Raw genomic sequence first — 12,648 nt, forward strand, 5'->3', positions numbered from 1 at the left:
TTTGCATGTAGGCTTTAGCCACGTTTCTAGTAGTTCTTGCATTTTCACAAGCTCTGCTCATGCTGTTTTATGAGCCCACACCACTGTCTTTGGGTCTGTCCTGGATTATGGGCAGGTGCTTGTGTCTTTGGACACATCCTTAGAGCCCCCTGTGCATGGCCTTGCCATTGGCAGCTGCTTTCTCCTGGTTCCTTTTTCCGGGATTATCATGCTTTAGAGGATCAGAATCCACTTGTTGGAGGCCAGGCCTTGTCCTTCAAAATGCCTTCCCTTTTGGGATCTCTGCTCATACTATTCCTTTGTCTCAACTTCTAAATACTGGTTTTCTGGAAGTCTAGGCTAAACAATTGTTTTTGTCCTAAGGCTTTTTCTTCCCTCCTTTGAACTCTGAATTGACAAGGTTACTTCCTCCCAATGTGGTATTCTTGTTGTTATTGTTTTGCTAATTAAGGTTGTGTTTTGTTTTTTTAAACATAATTTACTAGACTTTGCTTTCTGGTCAGAATCGAGTTCTGGGTAGCAATTCCCTTCTTCCATCTTCAGCTGTGTGAGAGGCAAACTCTTCAGTAAGGCAGGACAGGAATGTATCAGGTGCCCTGCTCTTGGCAGAAAAAGACTTAGTCTCTCTCGCAGATGTCCTCGTGCTCACGGTGGGTGATTTGAGTCCTGTCTTGCATCTGGGCCATTTTGTAAACTGAGTAGGAAAGAGTGGTTCGTATCTTCTACCACACATTCCTCCATATGTTACCACAATAGCTACTTACTGTTCTTTTTCTTTCTCTCTTCACCCAGCTGTCCTCCAGTATTAGGTGTGTGGAATTGTGGGATTGTTGTCAGGGGTGGTGTGTGTGTGTGTGTGTGTGTGTGTGTGTGTGTGTGTGTCATTTGTAAGACCCTTCTCCTCTACTTTCTCTCTCAACTCCCTCCACCTCCCGTTAGATCTGTTGATTAAGGTATACATGCCTTGAGTCTCATTCTGCTAAACTGGGGTGATGAAGATGAGTGGCATTTATCACTTCCAATTGAAAATTTATATTTGCTTTGTCAGTTGTATAGGGTCAAATGGATGGGGGGCTACGTGTGGACCAGAAGCTGTGTTTGTGACCTCCTTCTGTCTTATTTTCTCCTGATAGTTTGTCCATATCTGTGGGTTTCGTAAAGTCATGCCTACATACTACAAAGAGCAGAGCATTTTTTCTCCCTGCCACTCAAATTTTAGCTTGCAGCCAACTTGGAGAGCCTAGTGTGTTTCCTTCCTCCCATCATCTAGCCTGTGTCCTGGGGAAAGATGCCTTGTATCCTGCTGTAAGCCATGGCCTGATACACAGTCTGCCCATTTAATCAGTAAGTGTGTGTTGCAGCTCCTCTGCGCTAAGCTCTGTGCTGGGCCTGACGGTTGCAGAGATAAATGGGGCTGACCAGCAAACAGAGCAGGGAAAGGAGGCCTTTAGGAGGAAGGAGACAGGGTAACAGTACACTAATATCAGCAGCTCAGGGTTTGTTTGTCAAAGCCTCGTTTGTAGTGAAAAGAGGGACCTGGAGGTTAGAGTCTGAATTGGGTTGAATCCTGGCTCTGTCAGTCACTAGCTGTGTGACCTTGGGCAAGTTACCTCGCCAGCCCTGGTTGCCACACCTGTAAATGTAGTCAGCCCAATATTGGCTCTATTCCAGAGGCCTGTTAGGAGGCTTAAATATAGCATATTTTCTATATATAAAGTGCACCTGACGCATGGTTGGTGCGGTATACACGAAGATTCTTCTTTCTCTTTCGAAGTCAGCTGGAAGAAACAGAAATATCTGTGTCCTGTAGCCTTTCAGTTTCCTTCCCAAGACTCCGCTGTGGTTGACATCCCTGCTGTGCGCAGGGCTCATTTCCAAATAAGTCAGAAGTGGTCAGCAGTAGCGGTTTGGGGCCTCAGCCTGCTCTTTATCATATTTGGGTTATACTCTCCAGGAAGATGCCAGGTCTTTCTGTCACCTGCGTTCCCCTCATACTCTGAGTTCCAGCAGGTCCTTCTTTCCCCCTCCGAGGTCAGCATAGGGTCGCCATCTCCACCCACCTCCTGCTCTAACAAGCAGGTCAGCTTGCTTCTGGGGCACTCAGGCTGGGGGTCAAATATAGGACCAAAGCATACTGCCCCTGAGAATCCCTAGACTTAATTTTTAAGAAGAAATACACGCAGATGGTAGAAATCCAGACAATACAGAAAGATATAAAATGAAAAGGGGAAAAAAATGGAAAATGGTACTAGCTTCCCTCTAGTGCCTACTCCCCTGGGGTCAACTCTGTCGATGTTTTGGGGGGTAAATACCTCCAGAAAAATGTTTAGCATCCACAAGTCTGTATATCTTCTCCCTCTGCCTTAAACAAAACAAAACAACAAAACCACCCAAGTGGTATATTTTACATTCTGTTTAGTACATTTTTATTTTTGGAAATTTAAGAAACACAAAAAAGAAAATGCTATCTATATTACCACCATTTATGAATAACCACTAATGAACCTTTCGGTGTGTTTGCTTCTTGTCTATGTGAACATACTTTAAAAGTTACTTAAGTAATGTGATTGCAGCTCCATTAAAAAAAAAAAGAACAGAAACAGAAAAGCCAAAGTACCATCATGGTCTTTGTCTGCTTTCCCATTTATTAACACCCGGTTCCCCTCATAGCGGCGGATGCAGCCCTGCCGCGCTCTTTCAGCAGCCTGTGCCACACTCGGTTATATGGAGATGCTGCCATTTATCTGACCGTCTCCTCAGTGGTAGACATTTAGGTTCTGACCAATTTTTTTGCCATTAAGATACTTTAGGAACATATTTGTAGGATGATTTCCTAGCTAAGTAATTATTGGGCCTAAGGTTTGAACATTTACAATTTTGATAGATATAGCCAAAAATATACTAGTTTATATCCCTGTTGAGTGTATGAGAGAGTGCCTTTTCCTCAAGAATCTTTGCATAAACTCAGGAGTTTGTTTGTTTGTTTGTTTTTTGGCCTCACGGCTTGCAGGATCTTAGTTCCCCGACCAGGGATCGAACCCGTGCCCCCTGCAGTGGAAGCTCGGAGTCCTAACCACTGGACAGCCAGGGAAGTTCCTCTTTTGTTTCGTTTTTGGTCAAACATTAAAAAAAAAATTCGCCATTCTGGTGAAGTTATTGTTATTGTTTTTATAAACATTTCTCTTTTAATGAGTTGCATCGAGCATCTTTTGTTTGTGTTTCTTTTGCTTTGAACTGCCTGTTCTTATTCTTTGGCCATTTTTATATTGGATTGTTAATCTTTTACAATTGATTTGCCAGAGTTAAGTTAACCTTTTATCTGTCATGTGTTGCAAGTATTTAAAAAACTTTGTCATTTACAGTGTAACTTCTAAGCCTCTTGTCTTTTTGTTGAAGGTTAGTCCTTTGTGGCTCCCCAGGGAAGGTCCTGGAGAGTAAGAGCGAGGGTGAGGGTGGGGACCACAGGGAAGGTCATGCTCATCTTCTGGGCAGTGTGGCTCAGTGCTTTTAAAGGCTTTTTGTACTGGGTTCCTTCCCCATTGTAAGTTTTAGCTTTGTTTTAGGTCGGGATTTCCCCCCATCACATTAATGAAAATCAGTAAACAAAATAGAAAACCGCTTTTACCTCCCAACCAAATGTTTGAGAATGTGTGTGCCAACATGAAGGACCCGATGATGTACTTATGTGTGTCTTTTTTTTCAGTGACCTTCTAAGATTCAAAAAAATCTGCTGTTAGATTTGTTTGTTTAGATCAGTTCCTAGGGGAGGCCCATCAGTTGCTCCTGAGCTGTGCAGAGGTTCTAGAAGAGGGACATACTCTTTCTGCCCCTATAGATGTAGAGGAAAACCATCATTTCAACCAAGACTTATCTGTTTGTCATGTCTTACGCTCCCGAGCTGGGCTAGATGAAAAGAGATGTGTGACACCTCTCTCCAGCCTTTCGTCTCTCTGAAATTTGGGAGATACTGTGGCAGCACACAATTTATGTCCTTTATAGCACAAATCATGATGTGTTATTAAAAATTAAAAAAAAAATTGTTTGTTGTGTACTTCCTGCCCTAAAATGTAAGCTCCATGGGGGTGCAGGCCTTATTTGTCGTGTTCTCTGTTGTTTCCCAGCACCTTCCAAACCAGCGTGTGGCACGTGCCAGGCACTCCGGGTTTGCCAAGTGATGGCAATCTGGGTAGGTGAGGTCAAGTGCTGTGAGTGCCACATGTCTCCCCATCCCCTCGATGGCTGCAGAGCCAGGGACGGGGGCTTTGGAGTGACCTGGCTTTTTAGAGAGATAACACATGATGCCAGGACAACATGTCCTGGTCCTGCCGCCTTGTGACTCCTCATACCTCCCTGTTCACTGTTCAGGGCTCTGGGGGCCCAGTGTTGTAGGTTTCAGGTTGAAAGGAGAGGTCCAGTGATCTTTGAGCCAGACATGGATGCCCCACTCCTAGCTGGAGAGCCGGGGAGGCTAGGTCAAGGGCCAGGTGGAGCTGGAGCAGGACAGAGAGTGACTGTGTAGGTTGCACTACAGTTCTGCTCTTCTCCTCTCCCTAGAGGAGGGCTGTGCCGCATCCAGCGCCCACTGGGCGTGAGCTGCTTTCTTGCTCAACGCTCGACAGGGCAGCCCCTGGTCTGTGGCTAAGCCACCTGGCAGAGCTGCCTGGAAGTCCATAGCTGCTGTTCCCTGGCCACAGGGCCTGGGGGTATGGGTGACAGCCTCCAAGTAAAATTTGGAGAGTAAGCTTCTTTGCCTCTTTACAAAGTATATATGCTAATTGTAAGTCACTTAGAAAATTAAGATATAATAAAGAAAATTAAGGCACCTGTAATCCTATCTTTCAGATATATAATTATCAATATTAACGTACTGTGAATGCGCTTCCATATATATGTATATATATATACACATATACACATACTATGTACATCTGTGTACATATACGTACACACACGAATATAAATAGATATACATATAGAACTGTACTGTACATAAAGCTTTGTAGGTTGCTTTTTCACATACTGTCAGATAAATTTAAGGAAATTTCAGATTGGGAATTATGCTGCAAAAGAAAAAAAATAGAGTGCTACTGCTGATAGCGACAAGGTTACTGAGACACTTAGGAATCCATTTCGCATTAAATATTCTTCCGAAACATCATTTTAATGATTGAAGATTGTATAGATAAACTCTTTTTGTAAAAGCAATCTCTATTGCTTGTTGCTGGGCGTTCGGTTTGCTAGCCATTTCTAGTTAAGATAAACAACTCTTAGAATATGCATAGCCTTAAAGCTCCACCTATGATTAGTGCCATAGGGTAAAATTCTAAAATTCTGCAGTTCTTGAATTCTGGAATTTCAAAGTTAAAGGGTTGGTTTGCACTTTAGGGCCTGTGTACATTTTCAGCCCCCATTTTGGCTGTTGGTATCATGGACAGTCTTGGGCAGATGTTGTTCCCTTTGCCTTACCACGGGATGGTGGGAAAGAGGCTTTGGGAGCAGTGAGAATGGGGTTCAGATTCCAGCCCTGCTGGGGACAGCCAGCTCAGAGACCTTGAAGTGATCGCGTAGCTTCTCTGAGCCTGTGTTTTCTCATTTATAAAATAGGATGCGTCCTCCTGGGGCGGGTCTGAGGGTTCCCCGTTGGAAGTGCTTAGCACGCGTTTAACTCAGAGCCCTCCCTGGAAGCAGGGGCTCCCTTCTCCCTGCTCCTTTGCGGCTGCTCCTTGCTTGCTGCCAGCTCTGTGCTAAGGAGCTTGCTAGGACTCAGCCCACAGCAACACCTCTGCTTCCCAAGTCCTCCTCTTTTCTTCTGGCCTGCAGAGTGCCCAGGTCGGCCCCCTCCTTATGGTAGGGAGGGGAGTGGGTGAGCCTGGTCCACAGCAGGGGTGGTGCCCTCCTGCTGGGAGTGCAGAGGAGGTCTTATTTACCAAGGTGCCCCACAGGCCGGCACCACGCTCTGCCTGATTCAGACTTTTGCAGTCACTCTTGGCACCGCATCAGTCTTGGGAAGGGATGGATGGCTTCATTCTCTCAGGATATGTACGCCCCGCCCCCAGCTGTCTAGTTTAGGTGGTGTGGGAGGGAGAGGGAGACTCAGGGCTAGGACGCCTAAGCCCGCTTCTCCCCCAGTGTTCTGGGTCCCCCTCCACCCAGCGCCTGGAGCTATTAATAGCACCTTAAATGAGATGAGTGTGAGCGGGATCCCAGCTGCCCACCCTAGTGGGACTCTGGCACACTGTGGGGGGTGGTTTGGGGGGCAGAACAATAATAGCAAACACTAATGCAGTGCTTACTATGTGCCAAGCACCGTTCTTAGTAATTTACATAATGCATATGTATGAATTCATTTAATATAGGTAGGTACTATTATCCTATTTAAGAGATAAGGAAACTACCGCACAAAGGGATTAAAAACTTCCCCAAGTTCACACACTTGGTAAGCGGTGGAGCTTGTGAAGGGGATGATGCCTTGAGACCTGGGGCTTGTTCCTTCCTGTCTTGTCCTCAGATCTGCCTTGCTGGTGAGCTGCGCTTCAGGCCCCAGCCTCTGTTTCCCTCCTTTTCTCTGGCTCACCTAGGCTTAGGATGCTGATTACTCCCAAGTCTTTTCATGTGGCCCCATGATAGAAGATTTGGTGGGGGATATAAGGGGTACCATCCTCTTCCCTCCACGTTCCGGCAAAGACAGGCATGGAACAGTATTTTTTTTTTTTTTAATTTTATTGGTGTATTGTTGATTTACAATGTTGTGTTAGTTTCAGGTGTATAGCAAAGGGATTCAATTATACATCTACATGTATTCATTCTTTTTTAGATTCTTTTCTCATTTAGGTAATCACAGACTATTGCATAGAGTTCCCTGTGCTATACAGTAGGTCCTTGTTGTTTATCCATTGGGATACTAGTTTGCATCCCAAATTCCCACTCCATCCCTCCCCCACCCCACTCCCTCTTGACAACCACGAGTCTGTTTCTGTTTCATAGATAAGTTCATTTGTATCATTTTTTAAAGATTTCATGTATAGGTGATATATGATATTTGTCTTTCTCTTTCTGACTTACTTCACTTAATATGACAGTCTCTAGGTCCATCCATGTTGCTGCAAATGGCATTATTTCATTCTTTTTAATGGTTGAGTAGTATTCCATTGCATATATATACCACATCTTCTTTATCCATTCATCTGTTGGCAGGCATTTAGGTTGCTTACATGTCTTGGCTATTGTAAATAGCGCTGCTGTGAACATTGGGGTGCATATATCTTTTGAATTAGAATTTTCCTCTTTTCTGGATATATGCCCAGGATTGGGATTGCTGGATTGCATGGTAATGGAACAGTATTTTGGGAGAAATCCCACAGCTCCCTCATTGCCACAATTACCCTAGAGGTTCCTCCCCAGGCAGTGGGCTCTGTGGCCTGGTCCCTGGCCCCCGCCACACTTGGTAGGTAGGTGACCTTGCCTACTGCATTGCAATCTAGCACATGCAACAGTTAACCTTCTCTACAGAGCAAGGGAATTTCAGATGCAAACTACAGGGGGGCCGAGGCAAGTCACAGTATCCATTCCGGGCTTAGCATGGGCTTAAAATATTTTATAATCCCTTTCAGGCATTCCTTGTCTCAGGGCCTGTGGCTTTTTGGTGGGAAGACTCTTCTTTCCTTCAGACGTGAGCCCTCGGGGCTGTGGTTCTGGGCCCTTTCGCCTCCACTGTCCTGGTCCAGGCCAAAGAGGTAGGAGCCTTTCCCACATGACTCTCTTGGCTTCTGGTTGAACCTGCCGTGTTCCTCTGCTGGTGGCTCCTGGCAGCACCCCAGGAATCCTGTTTTCTCTCCCTGTCTCTTCTCTGGCTCAGAGCTCAGCACCTCCCTTGCTGATCTTTACTTAGCCCGGTACTCCAGATTAGCACATTCTTGCTTTCCTCTCTCCAGGCTTTTGTACCCCACAGCTGTCTACAAAGCCTCTTTGGCTCTTAATGGCTTTGCCCCTGTGACGTCAGCCAGCCTGTCCTCCTGACTGGGTTGATGGTCTTGCTTTCATTGCATGGGCTGGTTTTTTTATATCCATTCAAGGATTTCTGATAAATACATACCTGGCTGTCAATTACCAGTCTTCATGGGAAATTCTTACTGTGTTTCTCTTAGAATTTAAAAATACTGCTCTTTCCCATTTTCTTATTTTGCCAAATTGAATCCAGTTTTACAGATGAGGAAACCCTTTTCAGAAAGGTAGATTGGCTTGCCTGACACAAGCTGGGAAGTGCAGAACGGGGATGCAAATTGTGTGCGATTCCCAAGACCAGGTTTGTTGTGCTAGGCCAATCCAGCTCCTCTACCAGGTAAGGAATTGTGTGTAAACCTGGAGGTAGAATGTGAACCCAGGCGTTCTGGCTGTAGATTCTCTTTTGCCTAATGCCACACACGCTAACGTGTCTATAGCAAAGAGAGCAAGCAGAACCTGCAGTGCGTGCTCTGAGTTTAGGAGGGGCCGAGGGGCATGCAGTTGGGTTTGGGCCTTGGTGTGTCCTCATTTAGCACAGCTGTGGTTGGTTAGAGCACAGAGCTGGTTTCCAGGCGGTGGTCACAGGACTGCAGACAGAAACCCGGCCTATAGTCTTGCTGGTGACTTGTATATATCAGGGTTTCTTGGTTATATCCAGATGTTCCAGCTTCAACTCAGAGGTGATGGAGAGGGCCCCTGTGCTGTGGCAGTTATGCTGATGGTTTACAGTGGTGAGTGCCTTTCTGATAACAAAGCACACTTAGAGGTATTCTTTCATTAGATGCTTGCAATGGCTCTGTGAGGGAGGGGGCCAGGCAGGTATTTTAACCCCCAACTTACAAATGTGGAACAGGCTCAGAAAGGTGATAGCCTCTCCAAGGCTGTGCAACCAGAAATTGACAAATTCCAGACCAAGCCCAAGTCTCTCATGATTGTAAATCCAATGACCTCATGTTGCCTCTGAGTGAATTTGACAACTTCAATTCTTCCTCTCTGGGCTTCAGTTCCTATGTGCCTGTAGGGGGCGGTAGAGGTCTTTCTATTTTGGGTGCTCTGAGAACTTTTTCTCTTGAACCCTTTGAACTTATCAGTCTTACAGCACATTATCTCTCTGGATTAGAAGCATTTTCTGTGTGTCTACCTACCCTCATGCCCTCACCCCCCCAGTTTGATTTCTTTCAGGTTGGGACTCTTCTATTTGGTCTTGACATCTAGCGCAGTGTGTGGCCCATAGTAGGAGCTCGATAAATGCTTGTTGAATTGAAATACATGCAAATGAAATTGGCCAGCATCTCCTCCTCCTTCTCATAGTGCATGGGAAAGGAAAATAACCTTTTTCCTTGGTCCATCCAAATGAATGAAGTTGAAGGTGGCAAAACTCAGGACCTGAGCAGTGTCCTTAGATGGCCACCAGGTGGCAGTGTGACCCCATGGCGACCTTGTCTTCTGCCTGCTCCCTAGGAGACTGAATTATCTGGGCCCCTTTTGGGGGATTGCCTCTGCAAAGCCAGTTTGCATTTGGTGATCTGAGACTGAGAAGTCTTGGTCTCTGCCCCTCCTGTAAAAGTTGCGTGTTATCGTGGAAAAGGTTTAGGCTTTGGAATCCACCAGGCCTGGTTTCCAACCCCGGCTCTGCCTTTCCCCAGGAACTGAGCCTGGGACACACTACTTCTCTAAGCCTCAGTTTCCGCATCCTGTAAAATGGGCAGCCGTTGTACAATTAGGAAAGGACCAGCATATCATAGACCATAGCATAACTGAATGTTAGTTTTATTTTTGGAAATTCCTGTGTTTGCTTTTCCCTGCCCTCTGTAATCTGGCTCCGTCCTGGCCGTCTGATCTTACTCACCAAGCTTCATGCACTTTCCAGCAGGTCTCTTAGTGCTCCTGATGCATCACCCACCAACCCAAGGTACCTCTTGGTACCAAGGTGACTGCCATGGCACCAGGTGTCATATGCAGGAGAGATGGTATGCATTCCTCGTGCTCCTTTTAAGAGGCCTCTCAGCAGACTTCCTATGAAGTTCTTCTTGACCAGTGTCAGGTCTTAGTAAAGGGCCTGGCTTAGACTAGTCAAGATTCAGCCCTTCAGGACGGGAATAAAGACACAGATGTAGAGAATGGACTTGAGGACACGGGGAGGGGGAAGGGTGGGCTGGGACGAAGTGAGAGCGTGACATGGACATATATATACACTACCAAATGTAAAATAGATAGCTAGTGGGAAGCAGCCACATAGCACAGGGAGATCAGCTTGGTGCTTTGTGACCACCTAGAGGGGTGGGATAGGGAGGGTGGGAGGCAGACGCAAGAAGGAGGAGCTATGGGGATATATGTATATGTATGGCTGATTCCCTTTGTTGTAAAGCAGAAACCAACACACCATTGTAAAGCAATTGTACACCAATAAAGATGTTTAAAAAAAAAAAAAAAAAAGATTCAGCCCTTGAGGCAGGTGAGGGCGCCAGGCTGCCTTAATACCCCCTGGCCACCTGGTCCATGGAAGAAGAGGGGACAAGGACGAGGCCCGTGAGTTAAGTAACTTGCTCATGGTTGCAGATCTAGTAAGAACCAGGATTCAGACCACAGCGGGCTGACTCCTGAGACTATCTGTTGGTTGAAAGGACATTGCTCGGGATTTGATATGCTGGGGGTTTAGGGATCTTGGAGGTACCTTTTCTAACTGATCTGGAGTCTCCCCTGTCTCTAGGCCCCTTTCCATTGTTTGGTTTTTTCCTCAGTCTGTCTTTCTGCCCAGGTGTCCTTTACCCTCTTGTCTCCCAATGCTCAACTCTGCTTGCATTCTGGAATAGACTTCATGCCCATAGCTGGACCTTTCCCCTGAATGGTCAAGGGTGGTCTCAGAGTAGCTGTCAAGACCCCATGAGGGGTCATCTTGAGGTTCCTTTTAGAGCAGACGAGGGAGCTGCAGAGCTCTGAGTCGGGGCTTAGGAGAAGGAAGTGCAGGGAAAGTGCTAAGGGGGCTGGTGTTGGACCAGGGTAGGGCGAGTCGGTGGTGTGTCGGTGGGGATGTGGGCGAGTGCGTGGGCCAGGCCTTGCAGTAGGTCCAGGTGGCGCAGCAGCCAGCTGCCCCGCCGAGGTTACTCAGGAGGCGTTTGGCTTGCAGATGCTTCAGGACTGCCCCAAGGCCCGCCGGGAGGTGGAGCTGCACTGGCGGGCCTCCCAGTGCCCACACATTGTGCGGATCGTGGACGTCTATGAGAACCTGTACGCGGGGAGGAAGTGCCTGCTGATCGTCATGGAGTGGTGAGCAGCCCTTCCTCTTTATTCCTGGCCCAGCCTGATCCCACTCCCCACCCAGGCCCCTTACCTTCTGAGGACTGCCACATGGGGACTCTGAAGCTTAAAATGTAAAGATTTTTGGAGGGGCAGTGGGGAGAGTGCTAGTGGGATGCTATGTCCTCAGATCTGACTGTGGCTTTGTTTCAGTTTGGATGGTGGAGAACTCTTCAGCCGAATCCAGGACCGAGGAGACCAGGCATTCACAGAAAGAGGTAGAAAGGGTCTGTTGTGGGGCCTGGGCTCGGGCAGGCAGGGCCCGGGGTGTCTGAAGGGGCTCTCGTGAGAGGTGCGGAGGCCTGCTGCCTTCTCTGACTCGCCACTGGGGCCTTCTTCCTCAGCTGAGCCAGGGCTGCTCCTCATTCCTTGGTTTCTGGGGGGCGGGGGTGGACGTAGGGAGCCTTAGGCTGTGTGGGGGATCGGTGTATTGGGTTTTCCAACCTAATGACACATCTTGTGACTTTCCTTCCCGCTCCCACATCCCCTCTTCTCTGCAGAGGCATCAGAGATCATGAAGAGCATCGGCGAGGCGATCCAGTACTTACACTCGATCAACATCGCACATCGGGATGTCAAGGTACCAGCTGTTCTTTTTGTGCCCCCCCAGTTCCCCCAACTCAGGTGCCATGGAGGCCGTAGGGGTCAGGGTCGTGGTGACCCTAGGGAGGGTCCCCAGAGTCATCCTGCATCCCCGCTGCCTGGTTCCTGAGTGAGAGTGGGGCGGAGTGCCACTCTCTACCCCGCAGGCCCTGCCCTCGCTGGGCAAACCCCCGCCCCAGTCATGCAGCCTTGTGAGGCCGCCCTCATCCTGCGGTGCTCCTCAGTCACACCTCACCGCCACGCCTTCGGTCTCTATGTCACTGCAGTGTTCACTGCGGTTCTCTGCATCAGTGTCCGACTCCCGTGCACGCTGTAAGCTCTTGGGAGGCAGGGAGCTGAGGGTCCTCGCAGTGTGCAGATCACAGGGGCTGGACAAATGGTTGTTGAATGGAGGAAGAAAGGAAGGGAGGAAGGGAGGGAGGGATAGCCCCTCACAGGTTCAGCAGAGGTTCTGTTTATGTCTCTTTGTCTGTAGCCTGAGAATCTCTTATACACTTCCAAAAGGCCCAACGCCATTCTCAAACTCACTGATTTTGGCTTTGCCAAGGAAACCACCAGCCACAACTCTCTGACCACTCCTTGTTACACGCCATACTATGTGGGTAAGTCCAGAGGAGGTCTGGGGAGCTTGTCTTCCCCAGAGCTCTTCTCAAACCCTCCTCTTGCCGGTCTCAGGGCCACAGGTCCTAGGAGAGTTGAGTCCTCAGGCCCTTTCTAGCACTGGTTCTGATGTGACCTGACCCAAAA

General features: G+C 47.7%; 1 protein-coding gene across 2 annotated transcripts in view; it reads left to right on the forward strand.

Annotated features, from left to right (window-relative positions):
* Positions 1–12,648, forward strand: part of MAPKAPK2 (MAPK activated protein kinase 2) — a 45,407-nt gene that overhangs the window by 28,793 nt on the left and 3,966 nt on the right. For both annotated transcript variants that reach the window (XM_059940595.1, XM_059940601.1), the window contains exons 2-5: positions 11,129–11,268; positions 11,452–11,516; positions 11,799–11,878; positions 12,377–12,503. In XM_059940595.1, coding sequence (XP_059796578.1) covers positions 11,129–11,268; positions 11,452–11,516; positions 11,799–11,878; positions 12,377–12,503 — 412 coding nt within the window. The remainder of the gene's footprint in view (positions 1–11,128; positions 11,269–11,451; positions 11,517–11,798; positions 11,879–12,376; positions 12,504–12,648) is intronic.

Source organism: Balaenoptera ricei, chromosome 1, assembly GCF_028023285.1.
Source record: "Balaenoptera ricei isolate mBalRic1 chromosome 1, mBalRic1.hap2, whole genome shotgun sequence".
Lineage (NCBI taxonomy): Eukaryota > Metazoa > Chordata > Mammalia > Artiodactyla > Balaenopteridae > Balaenoptera > Balaenoptera ricei.